Source organism: Carlito syrichta, unplaced genomic scaffold (genome assembly GCF_000164805.1).
Source record: "Carlito syrichta isolate Samal-C Ts95f unplaced genomic scaffold, Tarsius_syrichta-2.0.1 Scaffold301807, whole genome shotgun sequence".
NCBI lineage: Eukaryota > Metazoa > Chordata > Mammalia > Primates > Tarsiidae > Carlito > Carlito syrichta.
The window spans coordinates 866,877-886,410 of NW_007245903.1; the positions used below are offsets into that span (position 1 = coordinate 866,877).

Sequence of the window (19,534 nt, forward strand, 5' to 3'; positions counted from 1 at the left end):
GCGGCCGCCACGGGGGGGGAGGGCGGAAGCCGCGGCCGTGGGGCTGGGAGGGGGGCGCGAGTCGCCGCCCGCTCCCCTCCCCGGGTCCTCAGCACCTCCTCGCGGACCTTCACTTTCCGGCTGGTTCCCGAGTCCGAGTGCGACTGATGCTGGGGGTCGGGCCGGGGATCTAGGCGAGCGCCCAGGTTCCGCGGGACCCACCGCGCCCGAGCTGTGCTGACATGACCAGGAGAGCTGCTCGAGGGGGGTCGGCTTCCCGTGTCCTCCCCTACGGGGTGAAAGCCGATTACACACGACCGCGCTTTGGAGTGGCGGGGTCCGAGCGCTGTTTCCACCCGAGTCGGGAGCGAGCGGAGCGTGTCCTGAGGCTGGCGGGTTACTTTGCTGCTGTTGTCGTCAACGCACGTCAACGTGGCCGCTTCTCTCCCGCCAGAGATACCTGGGTTGGACCCGTAGAGGCGTCGGGCGTCCTCCAGCCTGTGCCTCCCCTTCTGCCGCAGGTCGGGAGCCTGGGCTCTGGGCTCGGCGAGTCAGGCTGACCCCGCATCTGACCTGGTCTCTCACCTTCCAAACACGTGGGCCTTGGGACCCGGCTCCCACCGAGGCGGGAGTGCAAGGCTGCGGGTAGGTCGGGCCAGGGTCCAGGGTCCTAACGAGACGGTCGTCCGGTGTCATCTGAGGAAGAGACCTCCGCGTGCCGCCTTGTCCCCACGATCCCGCGGTGCTACAGGGGAGCGTCCGGCTTCCCAAGATTGGCCAAGCACTGCCACTGTGAGGGGCGGACCCACACCCGTCCCGCCCCCGTCACCTGTGGGCGTCCGCACCTGTCCCAGCCTGCTGCCACCTGCGGGTGTCCGTGTCCGTCCTCTCCCCTGCCCCGTCCTCTCCCCTGCCACTGCCACCTGTGGGTGTCCACGCTCGTCGCACCCCAGCCACTGTCACCTGTGGGTGTCCACGCCCATCCCGGCCCCAGTTGCTGTCACCTGTGGGTGTCCATGCCCCTCCTGCCCCTGCTGCTGTCACCTGTGGGTGTCCATGCCCAAACCACACCTACTACTGTCACCTGTGGGTGTCCATGCCCATCCTGGCCCTGCTGCTGTGCCTGTGGGTGTCTGTGCCCGTCCCACCCTTGTCATCTGTGAGTGTCCTTACTCGTCCCGTCCTGCTGTTACCTGTGGGTGTCCACACCCATCCCACCCCTGGCCACTATAACTGGTGGATGTCCATGCCTGTCCCGGCCCCAGCCGCTGACACCTGTGGGTGTCCACGCCCATCCTAGCCCCGACTGCGGTCTTCTGTGCGTGTCCATGCCCATCCCGGCCCCAATTGCTGTCACCTGTGGGTGTCCATGCCCATCCTGCCCCTGCTGCTGTCACCTATGAGTGTCCACGGCGATCCTATCCCTGGCCACTGTCACGTGTGGTTGTCCAAAAATGTTCCTTTAATTCGTGCACTCCAGCCCTTCCCTCACTGTGTAGTTCAGTTTTCTTGCACTACCTTCTGACCACTGTGCAGTAGTGGCCACATTGTTCTGTTTTACCAGCAGGCAGGTATCTCTGGCTGCCCCTGTAGAGCTCCAACCTGTCACTGTTTCTCTCCAACAGCACCTTGTGCTGGGAGGATGCTCAGGGGATGTAGCGAGGGGCCTGGCTGAGTGTGTGGGCCGGCTCCTCCATCCTTCCTAGGACGTCTATGTCTGAAGTAGGGCATGAGGTTAGTGACTGGGTGTGTTCTTAATCACGATGACTGGTCACTTCCAGTGTGGAGATGGAACAGGTGTGGATGCTGAGGCGTCAAGAAAGCATAGAGTAGGCCATTCTTTCCATTTCTTTGGAAATAAGATATTGCTTATTAAATCTTATGCATATAATCATTTATTAAAAAGATACATTTTTAACCCTAAAACAGTCTTGTGGGTATTTCAAATTGTACTAGGCCCTGACAGGTCTGGTATAGTTCAGTATGTGAAATTCTTGTCAGACGTACAAGTGTTTGAGGATTCTGAGCCAGGGAAATACAGGACAATTGATGAGCCTTTTGATGCATACAGGTATTCTACAGTATCAGTGAAACCATCTGTCTTTAATTCCCAGTTTTGCAACAAATGCATTAAAATGAGATGTCTTGATTTGTAGCTCTTAGGGAGCTTTGCCTTACTCTTGATCACGTTCTTTATGAAACTTCTTAGGGAGAAGGCAGAGGAGTTTCAAATGAAATATCTGCATGTTTGATCTTTTGAAGTCTTGAGGATTTTCAGGGTTTGCTGCTGTATAGCCTTCTCTTCTCATGCTGGGTTTAAGGTAGAGAGCTTTCTTGTGTCAGTTTGCCAAGGAACACTCATTGGTAGTTTTCTAACTTCATTTGAATTCCGTTTAATTATTGGATTTGGTGAATGCTCTGTCTGTTAATGAAGGAAGTAGCTACTGTCTGCTTTTTTTGTGCGGATTACCGAGTGCTTGACAAAGAATCATTTGTAAATGCATGTAACCCATGCAGATGCTGAAGAGGCACAGTCCATGGACCTTTCCAGCCTTCGAATTGCTTGACTGTTGGCAGAGACTTTTGGTTCATTGTGGCATTTGTTGTGAATGTTGACAAATCATAATACAGCTCCTTCTTTTTGCCCATCCTGTAGCTTGATTGCATATTGATCCAACCCTCCTAACGATGAGTCTCCCAAAATATAAATGGACTTCCTGATACCATTCTACTTCTGTAGTGCTTCACTTGACAAGGTGCTGTCGAGGCGTTTCCGTGGCAGAATCTCTGGCTATGGGGAGCTTTGTGGGTATACACTCGTTGGCATCAGACTTACCAAAAGCCAAGCTTCCTTAGATCTTCTTGCCTTACGATGAAGAGTAGTAATCCTGCATTTGAGCCACTAGCATTTAACCAGTTAAAATTGTGTCTTAGAAACAGGGCAGAAGTCATCTCGTAAAAGCAGTTTTTCTAAGACATACTTTTGAAAGGTCAGACATTCCCTAACAACCAGAGGGACTTATTTTAATATGGGCTTTCTTTTTTTTTTTTAATGAGAACTTAAGGTCATTTGTGTGTCTCTTTAGTTTACCTTTTAGCCACTACCTCTGTGATCTGGTTTTTGACCAAATCCTGAATTCAGTCCATTTCACCATCATCTGCCCCAGTGGCTTCTAACATCTCCCTGCCTTCTAACATCTCCCTGCCTTCCCCTAGTTCCTCCCAGTGTGCCCAGTGACCGTGCTCTTCTCAGAAGTGTTTGATCCACTCAGTAGTGGAAGTCTGACCTCCTTAGTGAAAGCTGACCTTTCCTCTGCTTACTCCCAGCTCATTGTCATGTGTGAAATGGGATTCACCCTTCATCAGAACTCAGGAGTCATCCATGTTGCAAGTCCAGTGAAGTAACTTTACCATTCATGTTTTAGTTACTGCCCAATTTTGAAATAGCAACTTTGAAAATAGTATTCTGTTCTGGTTTTTTTTTATTTTTTAGGATTAGGTTCAACTGTGTCAGAAAACCCAAAATAACATGGCTTTTTAAAAAGGTAAACACGTATTGTTCCTGCAACTGAAAGAGAGCTGTGGCAGCTCTGGTCCCAAAATTCCCTAGGGACCCCACCTCTAACTGATGCTCAGTCCCTAAAATGTGGCTCATCCTTACGGTCAAGATGGCAGCATTCCCTTTCTAGGCAGTAGGGTAAGTAAAGGAATGAAGAAAAAAAGAAGTAAAAGACAGTTCTTTCTTTTCTTTTTTTTTTTTTTGAGTTGGAGTTTCACTCTGTCACCCAGACTGGAGTGCAGTGGCTGCTCCCAGCCACTGCAGCCTCGACCTGCTGGGCTCTGGCAATCCTTCTGCCTCAGCCTTCCAAGTAGCTGGACCTATAGGCATGCACTACGATGCCCGGCTAATTTTTTATTTATTGTAGAGATGAGGTCTCACCAAGTTGCCCAGACAAGTCTCGAACCTGTGGGCTCAGGCAATCCACTCACCTTGGCCTCCCAAAGTGCTGGGATTACAGGCTGAGCCACCAAGCCCGGCCAACAGCTCTTTCTTAAGGAAATTTTTTGGAAACTGTCACAGAGCATAGCTACTTCCATCTTGTTAGCTGGAACTTTGTCATTTGGCAAGGCCTAGCTGGAAGTGAATCTAAAAAATGTAGTTTTTACTGGGTGGTCCATGCATTCAGTTAAAAACAGGATAGCTTGAACAGTGGACAGTGGAGATGGGCGCTGTGAGCACTATTTCCCAGTATCCTTTTTCTTTTTGTAACTGGTTCACAATTTTTTCTGTATCGTGGCAGCTCGGACAAATCATATAACCTCTCCAAGCTTCAGTTTCCAAATCTGTTTATGGAAATTAATGTAAATATAAATAGTTCATAACTGTTAAGCAAACATAAGATACTCCTTATTAAAAATACTATCTTAGTTGTTGATTTGTCTAATAATATGACTTCATCATCCTTGTCTTATTAACCAACAGTTTTGGTTTTCATATCTTTCAGCTGTATGGGCACTCGAAAATGCCATCTCTAACATTTTCGCCTCTGAAATTCCTCCTCTGTCAGTAATGTTTGCCACCCTGTAATTCTTTTGTTCCCATGTTTTTACTGACCATGTCTCATGATTCCTAACAGATTGATGGTTCTTCAACTGCTTTCTGGTCCATCTTGCCCCCCTGTTCTGTGTGGCTCCCAGGTCAGGCAGTGACCACATCCTTTGGATTTCCTTGTTTACCAAACATGTGTTTGCATGTTTAGAAGCTCAGTCTACTACGGACAGTTAGTGAGAGGGGGCAGTCTACTGGGGGTGAGGAGTTAGCAGGCAAATGAGGCTGGGGAAGTATGTCCTGGCACAGGACACCCTAGCATTTGCAGGAGCAGGATTCTGAGAGATCAGAATGTGTTCGGAGGACAAGTGGTCTGGCATTGCTAGCACATAAGGTGAGAAGTCATGGAAACCGAGACCTGGTGAGTCAGCAAGGCCAGATCCCAGAGGCCTCGTTGGGTGCTCAGCTGGAGTCTTACAGTGCAGTATTGATTGCTCTTTTCCTCACATGCTACATGGACCAGACAGTGCATATTGTCAACACTGCCATGTCAGACTCAGATTTTTGATAGGTGGGAGCTGCATAGCTAAATAGGCTTCAAGTTATGTACATTTTCTAGTGTGTTGGCAGTGACTCCACCCCTTTCTCAAAACTGATTCCAACATACTGGATAGACAGAGGAATGCTGCTATTGGCAGGTAATGATGCCATAAAACCTGCTTGCCAGGACATGTGTCAATAGGCAGTGGTGGGCAGGGAGAATCATCCTTTTCCTATTCTTGAAATTACTTCCCTTAACTTTCATAACACGGCTGTCTCGAGTTTGTCATTACCTCTTGTGGCTACTTTAATCTCTGGCAATTTCACTTCCTCTTTGTTCTCCATGTTCAGAATTTCATCATAGCTTGTGGCTTTTATTTCTCTTACTTTTCTGATGATCTCACATCTAATGGCTTTAGCTTTACCTCTCTTAGATAATCCCAAACTGAGTTAAAGCCCAGCTCTCTACATCTGCATGTGCCCATTTCTGATTGCCTGCTTGACACTTCCAACTGAGAATGCCTGTGTCCTTAAACATATCACGTCTTTTTTTTTTTTAGTTGGAGTCTTACTCCATTGCCCAGGCTGGAGTGCAGTGGAATGCTCACAGCCACCCTAATGTCGACCTGCTGGGCTCAGGCAATCCTGCCACCTCAGTCTTCCAAGTAGCCGAACTATAGGCACACGTTACCACACCCGTCTAATTTTTTTATTTATTGTAGAGATGAAGTCTTTCCAAATTGCCCAGGCTGTTCTCAAACCCGTGGGCTCAGGCAATCCCCTCTCCTTGGCCTCCCAAAGTGCTGGGATTGCAGGCTTGAGCTACCGCACCTGGCCTCATATCATGTCTTTTTTTGTGTGTTTGTCTTTTTGCATTCCTGATTTGTGTTAGTGCCACCACATCTCAACCTTCAGACTCAATGTTATCACCACAGTTTCCTGCCATCTCCATCACTGCAGCCCTCATTCAGAACCTCACTACCTGTACCCGATTCAATAGTTACCTAGTTTTATCCTGCCTCGCTGCATCTTGTTTCCCTCCTTCCATTTTATGTGCTGTTGTGAGATGTGACTCTCTATGTTTAGAGAGCAGTTCTGTCCATATTATTTCTTACAAACTTCTGTCCATACTAAACTTCCCATGGTATTTTCAGCTTGTTTTTTTCACCCACATGTGGGTTCAGCAAAGTCATTTGTTCTCTGCCTACTCCTTTCGCTTTCCTGCTGTTAGGCCCTTACTGCCTTGAGCGTCCTCAGCCACATTCCCCTTCTCAGCTCTGCCGGCCTATGTGTGCTCATTCAAGGGACTTCCCTGGAATTTCTCATTGGAAATGTGTTTTTCTTTTTTTTGAGTTGGAGTCTCACTCTATCGCCCAGACTGGAGTGCAGTGGCTGCTCCCGGCCACCGCAGCCTCGACCTGCTGGGCTCCGGTGATCCTTTCGCCTCAGCCTTCCAAGTAGCTGGAACTACAGACACGTGCTACCACATCCAGCTAATTTTTGATTTATTGTAGAGATGAGGTCTCACCAAGTTGCCCAGGTGGGTCTCGAACCCATGGGCTCAGGCAGTCCACTCACTGCAGCCTCCCAAGGCGTGGGATTACAGGCTGAGCCACTGAGCCCTGCTGTGTTTTTCTTTTATGAAGCTCTACATAGTTTATTCAGTTTGGTCAGTTAGAAGCTCAATGACTTGGGCAAGTTATTTAAAAGTTCTGTGTCTCAATTTCCACATCTGTAAAATTGGAGTGATACTATGTTTAATTGTTTCTAAGACTTTTTTTTGCATTCAACATATCTGAAGTATGAACCTTTCTTACAGTTGATTGCATGTCATAGTTTAATTGGCAGCTTGTTTTTCTATCTTAGTTATACATAAGGTAAGGTGTAACTTGTATTAGATGGCATCATAAATTTGGCAGAATATGGTAATAGTACACATCACGTAAGGATTTTCATGCAAATGTATAGCAAAGCACAAGTGATGCTCAGTAACTGTTACCTGTTGTTATTGGGTTTAGAATAGTCGACCTATAGCCTCATGGAATCCTAGAAAATGGTAGTAAGCTGGAGTGTCATTGGGTTGATCTTTTGTTTCTATAGTTTCAGTGTTTATGTCTCATAACATGTAAATGTTGAAGTGGATCATGAAAGGAAATAGGAATGAAATACAGCAACTGTATTTCACATAGCTTTGTTAAAAAAAAAACAGTCAAGGTCAAGCATATGATGAAAGCTTTTTTGTAATGACCTCTCAGTGACTTTTTTAGCATGGGCTGCCTGAGACCCATTAAAATAAGAGTCTACTGATTGTTTTAGTCAACTGGCAAACACTTTTCTAGTAATCATAGGTGTTCATCATGGATTAAAGTATCCTGAACTTTAAAATGAAGACATCTGTCTTGAAAATATTATTGATAATATGTATTAGAAAATATTATTGATAATATATATTAATGGTGGCTTCAGCAAGTTTCCGGTAGTACAATTTCTTGGGTAATCGTCGCTCTTTCCTTTCTGAAAGCATTTACAGGGCTCTTGCCCACCTGACAGGGCCCTGCTGCCCAGGCAGGGTGAGACACGTGCTTTTCTCTTGAGCTCAGCAGCCATTCTGGGCCTGGAGGTCTCTTGTTTACTCTTCGGATGTTCTGAGTACAAGTGTCCTTTGTCATTGTTTTTCTCCTTTCATCCCATTAGTTTAGTTCTTCCATAGAGCCAATATCTATTGAGCTAGATACTGCCAGGCACTGACCTAGAACCTCTCAGAGTTGTTACAGGGTTCATGTGGGGGAATAGATAATACAAAGAGATATAATATTAGATAGATTTCAGGCGGTTTGATGTATAAAGCTTTCTCATTTATGTAAATATTGACTTACATGTCTTGTCTCACATAATAAATTGCAAGCGGTTTGATGTTTAGATTCATAGCTAATTCATTTAATAATTCCATGAAAAATGGTAGAGACTCAGTAAGTATTTGTGAAAGAATAAAAGTTCAGTTCCAGAAAAACATGGGAGAAAGAGAGAGCAAGAAGACACAAACTCTAACAAATTAGTGTTTACTGTTTGTCTGTCATGGAGATTCTGAGTTATACCTCAAAATATGTGAGTATAAAAGTCAGTGAAACATGAATATCAATGAGTGACTTCTGTTGACAAACATCAAACTCTTTGCCACTCCATTTGGGATTCTTTAAGAATGTAATTTTCTATATACACATGGAGATTTTGAAAAAAATAAACTACTTAATTATTTCAGTTGATTTGGAAAAGTTGGAGGGGTATCTACTATAAGTATATATCTATTTTTCAGATTTAAAGACAACCCTCTATTTGAATAGAAAGGTGATGGACATTTTATCATTTCAGTGTTCTATTTAGTCTATATTTGTGGAAATGGAAATATAGGCTAGTTTCCAGGACTGGGAAGTGATAATTTGCTAATAAGGAAAAGCACTTGCATTTGGAAGCACATGTTAGTAACTTCTATGTATATTTTCTTGCAGTATTATCAGAAAATCCACCCAGCTTTACCATTACTGTGACATCTGAGGCTGGAGAAAATGATGAAAGTAAGTCTGATAAAAAAATAACTGCAGTTTTTCTGAGCTTTCTCAAAAATTCATCCATTCTGCAGCTATTGTGCTGGGCATTGCAGGAGTAGAGTGCTAAGGTGGTATTAAAATCCAGTGTGAATCTTGTTTGTTTCTAGATAATATTTACTGTGTAAACATGACTCCTAGAGAAGTTGAGAGGAAATTGGTGATGTAGTCTGGCACAATAAGCTTGGTTTTTAAAAGTGAAACAAACATTAACAATGCAGCAGCGGTAGAAGAGGTAGGAGACATTTTTTCAGAGCAAGACTTTACGTGTCAGCATGTAAATGGCTGTTCAATGGCTGTTCTTTGATTTCTTTTTCTATAGCTTTACTTACTGTCTTTGGGCATTTAGATTGTTTATTGAGCATTTGCTGTTATAAACGGGGCTGGATATACACCCAGCTGTATGTATTTCTCTCTTGCTTGAAATAAAGTAGCTATGAAGCCAATAAATTAAGATGAAATGTATTAACAAATTTGGCAGATATTTGGGGGGTGGTATCTGTTGTTTATTTCAGTCTTTAGTCCCCATCAGTTAATGTAATAATTTGATTAAAATGTTACGTTAGTTGGTGTTAACCCCATAATCCTGTCCCATTCCCCTCCCCCCGGAGAACCAAAATTCTGCCAGAAGCTGTTTTTAACAGCCAGTTTTAATGATGTCACTTGGTAATTCTAAATCTGTCTTGTACAATGGAAAAAGAGGTTGGCATTCAAACGTTAGTGAAATCTGAATTAAAAGGGTGTTGAAAACAGTTACTATTAAATTGATAACCAGTATACTTTTGCAGATAGGTACCTAAGAACATTTCTATAATGTATTAAAGCACAAAATAAATACTGTACTGACTGCTCTTCAAACTGTTTAAAACATGCCTTTATAAGAAGTTTGGGCTTCATATGATGTCATCATAGGTTCCAAAATGGTGTGGCATTGCTCGTTGATGAATAATCCAAAATATAATTTTTAGATTACACTGAAATGAAAAATAACATTTAGAGACGTCTGGTGAAAAATCATTTGCTTTTCTCTGGGTATATTCCCAGTAGGGGAATTGGGGGGTCAAATGGAAGGTTGATTTTTAGATCTTATAGGAATCATCAAACTTTTCTACAGAGGTTTTATTAGTTTACACTTTCACCAACAATGTAGAAGTGTTCCTAAAATTCCACATTAATGAACAAACTAGTAGAAAAGTGGGCAAAAGTCACTGATGTACAATTTCTAAAGGTACTATTATAAATAATCATTAAATATGATTTACTTCATTTATCTCTTTGTGGCATGTGTTGTTATGTTAGTGATTATCTATGTGGTTTTTTAGTAACCTCGGCTTGCTTTGTAGGAAAATCTGTTGTGCTGCTTTTCACCAATTCAGCAAAAATATCTACCTCTATACTATTAAGGTGTTCACATCACACTTTTATCTTGTGTCTTAGCTGTCCAGACCACCCTCAAGTTTACATACAGTGAAAAATACCCAGACGAAGCTCCTCTTTATGAAATATTCTCCCAGGAAAATCTAGAAGATAATGATGTCTCAGACATTTTAAAGTTATTAGCATTACAGGTAAGGAAATAACAGTTTTATGTTTTATAGTGGCATATATAGTATATTGATCAGTTGGCCCCATGACTTTTCTGCTCATTCTTAGATGGTAAAAAGTCCAACAGGTACTTTTAAGTTACAAAAACAGTTTTGATTTGGTTCTTAGCATGTCTAGTCCCGTGCGTAGCTCTTTAAAACATAAAAACTCCTGCTCCCTCTGGCCTGTTCCAGGCTGGCTGTCTGAAAGCTGGGAAGAGGACAAGTGATTAACTTTTCTCCTCAAACTTACAGACCACAGTGATGGCTTATGACCCCTCCGTGGGGGTGGGGTGTGGAAGAAAAAAATGGATATTTGGAAGTTCTGGGCTGGGCAGGTATTTCGAGTTCACTTGGCTTGGGTCAAGAGTTCGCATGAGCAGAGAGTAGGGAGGGCAAGTGAAGTTCCTACTCTACCAACTGAACATTAGTCCTGCCTTTGTTCTAAGAAGAATTGGCAGAAAACTCTCCATCTTGGAGGTGACATGTGCATTCTAAGGACCAGTGATCCCCAAGTGCTGATGTTGTAGAACTCTCTGGAGCTGCTAGAGATCGAGGAGTGAAGATCAGAGAGTCAGTTGTGCTTATCCTGGGTCCTGTTTACTCTTTTACCCAGCATGGAATTATGCTAATTTTAACATTTGGCTTAACATGTTTCCTTTTGAACATTGCAGAGAAGCTGGGATGGTTATGTTATATTCAGTTAATCACACATTATTGTAAATTATTCAATCTAAGTGAATTTTTCCATGAGTTTAATATTTTATTTACACTCAAATTGTCCATTAATTTATCAAAATAGTAAATTCATTTGACAGAAACTCAGAAAACACAAAAAGTCATGAAGAAGAAAATAAAGATTGATTTTAATCTCGCAGCCAGGTACAGCTGTCTGTTGGCATTTGGTGTAATAGAGTGCCAGACTTTTTCCTTAGGCTTATATGCATGGTCCCATTCTCCCACCCTAGGTTAGACCATCTTATACATGTTTTATAACATCCTGTCTTCTACAGAATGATTGCATATACAAATCATTATTTTTAATAGACACTTGAATATTTGTTGAATAAGTTAAAAGAATGAATAACTGATGAGTATACTGTTCTGCCGTTTCCTAGAAGTAAGATTGCTGTATTAAAGGATTGCTGGATTAAATGCATACGTCAGGATTTCATACATGCTGTCAATTGACCATCATAATGGTTGTGCCAATTTATGATCTTAACAAAGGCACAAGGTGTCTGTGATCTCACATTTGCTGACATTATTTTCATTTAGAAATTTTAAAACATGATGACAAGATGAAAGTGGTATCTGTCTGTAGTTATAATTTGCATTTCTTTAAATACTAGTGAAGTAGCCGGGCTTGGTGGTTCAGCCTGTAATCCCGTGCCTTGGGAGGCTGAGGTGAGTGAATTGACCCGCCTGGGCAGCGAGACCTCATCTCTGCAATAAATAAAAAAAAAAATCAGCCGAGCGTGGTAGTGCATGCCTGTAATTCCAGCTACTCCGAAGGCTGAGGCGGAAGGATCGCCGGAGCCCAGCAGGTCGAGGCTGCGGCGGCCGGGAGCGGCCACTGCACTCCAGTCTGGGCGACCGAGTGAGACTCCGACTCAAAAAAAAAAAAAAAAAATTACTAGTGAAGTGGAGCTAGCATGACTTCTGAGTTTTCCAGTTTCCATGTGAATGGTTATTTTCTTACTCTTCTATTGGAAAACTTAACTTTTTTATAAAGGCACCCTACTGGGACTTGCAACTGAAATGTGCTGAGCATTAAGTTAAGTGACCTGAACAGTCACCATCCCTGATCGCATAGACTCTTCACTCTACGCGCTGGCAAGGAAAGTGGACTGGGAAACCGGGACCCATCCCGTGTGGAAAATGCTGTGATGAGCGAAGTGTAGGACCGTGTGAGGCTTGGAGTCCTCGGGAGGTTCTGTGAGGAGCTGAGGAAGGAGGCGTTTCAGTGTGGAGGAACAGGCTTGTTAAAGAGCGTTGGGTGGGAGAGAGATGATTTCTCCTGAACTTCTGGTCATACAAAATTAGCTGAGAATTCGAAGTTGGTACCTTCCATCTTCTGAAAGGTCTTTTGAACTGGTTTAAAAATATGAACTTGGTCCTGATTGGTTCGGAAAACTCTTGAGGGATTTTAAGCGAGACTGACTAGGTGAGTTTTATGATGTTTCAGCTCATTAATTAGATTAGTTCTCTTCTCTGTCTCTCTCCCCTCCCCCGCTCCTTCCCTCACTCTCCCACTCCCCGCTTCTCTCTCCACTCCCTCCCTCTTCCCCTCCTCTCTCCTCTCTCCCCCTCCCCTCCCTCTCTCCCCCTCCCCCTCTCTCCTCCCCCCTTTTCTCCCCTGTCCCTCCTTTCCTCTCTCCCTCTCTCTCTTCTCCTTCTTCCTCTTCTCCCTCTTCTCCCTTTCCCTCTCTGAATGCATGTGGAAGTTGGTGTTAGGGGAGGGAAGCACATAGGTTTTAAGAAGATCAGTTGGGAATTTCTTGCAGTTTTCCAAGCTGAAAATGGTGGTACTCAGAGCTAGGTTAATAACTGTTTATAGAGAACAATGGATGGATTTAAGTGGCATTTAAGAAGGGCTAAGAGGCAGTGATGGAGTTTATGATAGCATGGGGATGTTCATATGGGGTGGGTGGTGGTGTGTTTTGGGGAGATTGAAACTCAAGAAACAGGCTTTGTAGAGAAGATGATGGTTCAGTGTTGACTGGGACTTCAAGTCACTACCCAGTAGGTGGTTTTAATATGAGCCTGGCCTTCAGGAGAAAGGCTTGATTAGTCATTGATTTAGGATGTTTAGCATAGAGGCATCACAGAGAAGCCCCAGAATTGGCTTACAGGAGCTAGCTTGAAACATGGTCCATGGAGGGCTTGGGAGATGTGGCACCCCCTCCGCTGCTGGGGCCAGCCATGTCAGAGACACTTGCCAATCTGCCAAGTATGTTTTGGGGAAAAAAAAAAAATTTTTTTTTATTTTGTCTGCTTCATTGGAGCCCTATCTTGTTTCTGTGGAGAAATGAGATACTTTGCTTTATATCATTCTTCCTTCAAATAACCAACTTCAAGTTCTACACCTTTCATGAGTTGGAGATGCTTTTACATTTGGTTTCGAAACAATCATTTCTAATCTAAAGAAAAAAAGGAGATAAACAAATTGCAAAAATACCTACTTTCTTTACTATTAGATTAGATTGGAAAATCGCTCTGGCCTCCAAATTCAGTTCATTGGCAGAGTTCCTAAAATACTCAAAGAATTAATATAATGAAAACATGCTGGAGAAATAATTTTACTAGTTACTATAGGAGAAGGTTTGCTGAATTCTACCTATATGATTATTAATCAGAATTGGCTGAAATACATTATCTGTTTCAGGTTGGATATGGCAAATTTACATGACTTTTAAAGTAGATAGTATTTATGTATACTGCCTTCTTAAATGATTATTTCTTGAAGTGTCTGACTGTATGGTATAACTGAGTTAGTAATCATGTTATAAATGTATGGATTTTTGTTTTTCTGAGAATTATGTTTCTTATTGCTTTTTTTGTTACATAGGCTGAAGAAAACCTTGGTATGGTAATGATCTTTACTCTAGTGACAGCTGTGCAAGAAAAATTAAATGAAATAGTAGATCAGATAAAAACTAGAAGAGAGGAGGAAAAGAAACAAAGAGAAAAAGAAGCAGAAGAAGCTGAAAAGGTACGTCTAAAAACCTTGTTTTTTAAAAATTCTTTAAATTTATTTTTGGTTGGCTGAGGTTTTTTGTTTTTTTTTTTGTCAATTTCTGTAAAGTTTTAATAATAGTAAGATTTTGAAAGTCCCTGGTTTGGATGGTGGTATAGCCTAAATAAGGAATCAGTAAAGGTTAGTCAAGTGTACGCAAAGTCCAAGAAATAGAAATGATCTCACCAGTGGTAGAGAGCTTAGAATTATAAAACCCAGCTACAGTGATTCAAATTGTTACTAAATGCAAAGAAAACATCGAATTCTGAAATGAAGTGATACAATTTTGATTTGGTGTCATAAATTGATGTGTATTCAGAACATGTGAGTACTGACAGCAGCCACCCTCTTCTTAACCATGAATGGCTGTGGTGAAGACAGTGAATACATTACAAAATTGTCTTTTTTTTGTTTGTTTGTTTTTGTTTTTCTGAGTTGAAGTCTCACTCCTTTGCCCAGGCTGGGATGCAGTGGCACACACGCTCGTGGCCACCCCAGCGTCGACCTTCTGGGCTCCAGCAATCTTTCCGCCTCAGCCTTCTGAGGAGCTAGAACTATGGACATGCGCTATCACGCCTGGCTACTTTTTATTTTATTGTAGAGATGAGGTCTCGCCAAGTTGCTTGGGCTGGTCTCGAACCCGCCGGTTCAGGCAATCCACTCGCCTTGGCCTCCCCAAAGTGCTGGGATTACAGGCTGAGCCACCAAGCCTGGCCTGTCTTTGTTTTTTGTAATAAGAATTGAAAATGGACTTTTCCAGAGAAAGTTGCCAAAACCAGAGTAGCCAGTGCAGTCAGGAGTCAGGTGAACCACTTCAAAATTCCAAACATTAATTTTTCTGTTTTTCTTAAAATGATAGTGTTTATTTGTTTCAAAGCTATCATTAGGTTTTATTTGTTAAACTACTATCTCATTAATCTGGTGATCTATGTCTTTTTTATTTTCTAAGCAATTATTCCATGGCACTCCTGTTACAATTGAGAATTTTTTAAATTGGAAGGCCAAGTTTGATGCAGAACTCTTAGAAATTAAAAAGAAACGAATGAAAGAAGAAGAACAAGCAGGAAAAAATAAATTAAGTGGTATGTTTCCCCTCTCCCCATCATGTCCCCACCAAACCCTCCTATATGATTTCTTACATCACAAGAGGATCATTTGGACAGATTTCTATAAGAAAATGGTATACTTAAGCATCTAAGACAAAAAGAGAAAACATACTACACGATGATACTTTCTCATGCATAATTTAGAATTAATTGTTATGATTTATCTTTGATATAAATTTATAATTGATCCTAAGGTACATTCAGGGTCACAAGTCTTAAAAGTGATACGGGCAAACCCGTTTGCTTTTTAGCACTCGAAGGTAGATGAGATTTTCACGTTTCCTTTTTTTTGAGTTGGAGTCTCACTCTGTCAACCAGACTGGAGTGCAGTGGCTGCTCCCGGCCACCGCAGCCTTGACCTGCTGGGCTCTGGCGATCCTTCCGCCTCAGCCTTCCAAGGAGCTGGAACTACAGGCATGCGCTACCACACCCGGCTAATTTTTTGATTTATTGTAGAGATGAGGTCTCACCAAGTTGCCCAGGCGGGTCTCAAACCCGCGGGCTCAGGCAATTCACTCACCTCAGCCTCCCAAGGTGCAGGATTACAGGCTGAGCCACCGAACCTGGCTAACTTGTTCCATTTTATTGCAAGTACATTTCATATGCCTCTTGGCTACTGAATGAGTTCATACATTTATTGAAATTCACAGAAAACCAGGTTCTCAGACTTGTTTTCTTGTGTTGCCACATTTTTTAGAGTATTACAGGGAAGGTGAAGGAATACTAGGCAATTTCATTAAACATGCTTATTTCTTTTAGGGAAACAGCTATTTGAAACAGATCATAATCTTGACACATCTGACATCCAGTTTCTGGAGGATGGTAAGATAATATTAGAGTTCCACGTGTATATAATGTGTCTCTTTAATGTTAAACCACAAAAATTCGCAGTTTTTCCCAAGGCTATTAAAAAACTCATTTGGAGGAATAAATTCTAATGGGCGATCAATGTGTACATTTGAAATGAATTGTAATTCTATGGCAATGCATTTTTTAAACTTTCTGATAACTCAAGCAGTATCAAAGATGGCAATAGACAGGCAGTAATAGTTATACTATCCTCTGAAAACTAGTAAACCAGGTTATTGTGACTCAGGTGACCTGCTTTCTTCAAATTTCGGAATCAAATATATGAAAATTGCATTCCCTGGGCTGCCATGGGGCTTGTGGAAACCTTGGACGTGTTACCCCTGGTATCCCTCTAACCAAAACCCTGCCTTCCCTTCTGCTCTCTCTGTCTGTGGCATGTTGAGAGCCTTGTGCTAATGTTGTTTCCTGTCACTTTGTGTCTTTTGATCTTCTATCTGTCCATTTCATCATCCATTCACTTATTCATGTTCAGTGCAGTTTCCTGGCCACTGAGGGTGCAGAAGAGAAGAGAACTGACCAGTACCCTTCCTCCTGGAGTTGATGGTGCTCACATATTTCCTGAGCTGGGGGCTCCCTGCTCAGCCACAGTTGATGGTGCCCCAGTACTCTGCTCTTCATTAACCTGTGTGTCCACTTGCTGGGATTACTTGCTGGAGATGGTGAAGAGGCAGTGTTGCATGGCACACTGCTAAATGCTTGCTAACCTAGACTGGACCTGACACTCAGCATTTACTTATATGTAGTAATACATTCCCTGCAGCAGCTGCTCCAAGATTTTTATATTCTCAAGAAAAAAAAGTCAAAATGAAACCTACCAATGGTATCTTCTTTGATTCTCATTTCACCCCGTTTTGCTGAGAAATTCTAGCTCCAAACAGTGTCATCTCCTTCTCTCTTGTGCTCTAGGAGTTTAATGTCTCCTCGCACTCTTGACTCTTTACCTTTCTGATGGGTCGAGTGTCTCTTCTGCTCTAGACATTATCAGAAGCCACCATTGATCCTTCCTCTCTCTTCTCAGCAGTTTTCTTTTCTGTTTTAGTGTTTTCTCATTTTCAGCTGGAATTTGTAGCAGCCTCTTAAGTTATTTTCCTGGCTCTCTGCCTCTTCTGGTGCCATCACCTATTCTGTAGTGAGTGCCTCTGAACTGGTATTTCTAAAACCCATATTCAATCATAAAATTCACATCCTTAAGCTCCTTGATGGTCTCCATTGCCTAGAGAAAGGGTTAGCCGACACAGCCCCTCTCATCTGGCCACCTTCCACATCATTACCAGGCATTTTTCTCAGAAATCTCATCTTCCAGTTAGAAGTGTTCACGGTCTTGCCTTTTCTCTCTGCTTTCACATGTACTTCTATCTACAAGTGCCTCATTCCTGGTCCTTTTTCTTCTTAGTGGGTTTATATTATGTTTGTGTTGATTTAAAAGTGCTTTAATATCCTTCTTTTATCTACTTTGGACTCACTGAAGAGTGAAGAGTGATGCGAAGCCTGGGTATTGTTTCCCAAAGGGCCTTGGACATTTGGATTTAAACAGTGTAACCAAAGGCATACTATTGGTTCAAAGGGGACCCGGGTGAGCGTGAAGGTCAAGTCAAATCTCTCAATTAAATAACAGATATAGTTGAGCTTTAATGATGTGCTCATCTGCCACATTTGTAAGAGAAAACTCTGGGTACAGGTCCTATGGTCAGTGATAACTAGTACACTTACCATTATTGTCTTCAACTTATAACACACCACATTATAAATAATGATTCTAATAAGCTTTTTTTAAACTGGATTTTTACACTATGAACTGGAAACATGAAGTTGCTCTTAATGTTGGAGTCTGTATGGCCTATCTAGATCATTGTTGATATGCGTGGCAGGGGTAGTCTTGGATTTCATCACTCAGATGTTGAAGTCTCTCTTGGTACTGCCAGTGCGTGATATCTTCTGTTATTCCTGAATACAAGACTGGAAGTGAAACGTTTTTGCCTTTTGCAGCTGGAAACAATGTGGAGGTGGACGAGTCTTTGTTCCAGGAAATGGACGACCTGGAGCTGGAGGATGATGAGGGTTATCCAGACTACAACCCCGCTGACCCTGAGAGTGACTCAACTGACTGATGGACTGTCCCCACCTGCAGGAAGGCCGGAATGTCACAGCATCTGTGGCTGCACTCGGAGGATTTCGATTTCCTTTCTTTTTTCTAGGAAAAAAATAATTTTCAGGAGAATATTCTTCTGATGGCTTTCATCATTGAACTTAATAAACTGACCTTAAAATTTCAAATATAAAATGTTCAGTTCCTCTTATTAGTGAGCAGAAGTTTACATATTTAAAATCACTTAGTCTTGGAGAGAGATCCTGCCTATAACACCAAGACTTGAAGGTAGCCTGCCACTGTGCACATGTATGGTGAGTTTATATACTATGCAAGAAATTGGAATCACGGAATTTCTGTGCTGGAGACATTGGCTACTTTTGTACTCTAAGTGTCAGTCACATAAAGTGGGAGAAGACTGAGGTGAATAGAATTAATTAAACCTTCTGAACTGTTGCCACCAGGGACAGTAAATTTAAGTCTTAACAAACCAGAAGCCCATAATATGTTCAGGAATAGAACAGACTTTATTCTTTCTTAGTCTGTTTTGTGTTGCTGAATAATTTAGAAAGAAAAAGGCTTATTTGGCCCATAATTCTGTAAGGCTGGAAAATTCAAGCTTGAGTGTCTGCATCTGGTGAGGGCCTCAGGCCTCTCAACTCATGGTGGAAGGTGAAGGGGCGTTGTGTATGTAGCGGTCACCTTGCAAGGAAGGAACCAAGAAAGGGATTGGGGGTGTCAGGCTCTGTACAGCCAGCTTTGGTGGGAGTAGGGAACTCACACCCCACAGGGGAAGACATTTTAGTGTGTTCATTAGGGTTCTGGCACCATAGCCAGATACCTCCTATGAGGCTCCTGCTCCTGACATCACCACCCTGGGATTGCATCTCAGCGTGGCTTCTGGAGGGGACACATGCCCAACTGGAGCAGCCTTACAGCAGTATTGGAAACAGGGTCATTTGTGGGGTTTTTTAAAGGTGGGCATTCCTAGGGCCTCTGGTGAGATTCATAAACACTGAGCCCACATCTGAGTCTTTTTTTTTCTTTTTTGTTTTAAGTGAGAAAGCAGGATTGATTGAGGACAGAAAAACTCCCACAGCGGGAGGGGACCCAAAGGGGTTGCTCCCAAATCTGAGTCTTAAAGCAGCAAAGTCTCACACAGTTCCAACAGATGATCCGATGACAGCCCTGAAGGGGAACCGCCGATGTGGCTGTGAGCACTGCGTGTGTTGCCTTTCCTCCACCTCTTTTCCAGCTGACCAGTATGAAGAGGTCTGAATCCTTAGGGCTGTACATTGTCTGTGACAGGAACACATTCACACCCATGCAAACATAAGACCTTTGTAATAATTGGGGACAATTGGCTTGGTGGCTCCAGGTAGGAGGGCCAGGCTTCATGCAAGTGATCCGGTCACCAGTTTTAGAGGACTGACTCTTAGCCCCATTGGGAAACCCCTTGTGCTGTTATACATTTATAAAG

At 42.8% G+C, this 19,534-nt stretch overlaps 1 protein-coding gene across 2 annotated transcripts in view; it reads left to right on the top strand.

The window, feature by feature from the left end:
* The window catches only part of RWDD1 (RWD domain containing 1), an 18,838-nt gene extending 589 nt beyond the window's left edge, over positions 1 to 18,249 (top strand). The window contains exons 2-8 of one of the 2 annotated variants that reach the window (XM_021711007.1): positions 2,636 to 2,746; positions 8,575 to 8,640; positions 10,108 to 10,238; positions 13,825 to 13,968; positions 14,942 to 15,074; positions 15,858 to 15,920; positions 17,955 to 18,249. In XM_021711007.1, coding sequence (XP_021566682.1) covers positions 13,843 to 13,968; positions 14,942 to 15,074; positions 15,858 to 15,920; positions 17,955 to 18,076 — 444 coding nt within the window. In that variant the 5' untranslated portion in view covers positions 2,636 to 2,746; positions 8,575 to 8,640; positions 10,108 to 10,238; positions 13,825 to 13,842 and the 3' untranslated portion in view covers positions 18,077 to 18,249. The remainder of the gene's footprint in view (positions 1 to 2,635; positions 2,747 to 8,574; positions 8,641 to 10,107; positions 10,239 to 13,824; positions 13,969 to 14,941; positions 15,075 to 15,857; positions 15,921 to 17,954) is intronic. The other variant, XM_008055276.2, reaches the window with a different exon arrangement.
* The last annotated feature ends 1,285 nt before the right edge of the window (positions 18,250 to 19,534 follow it).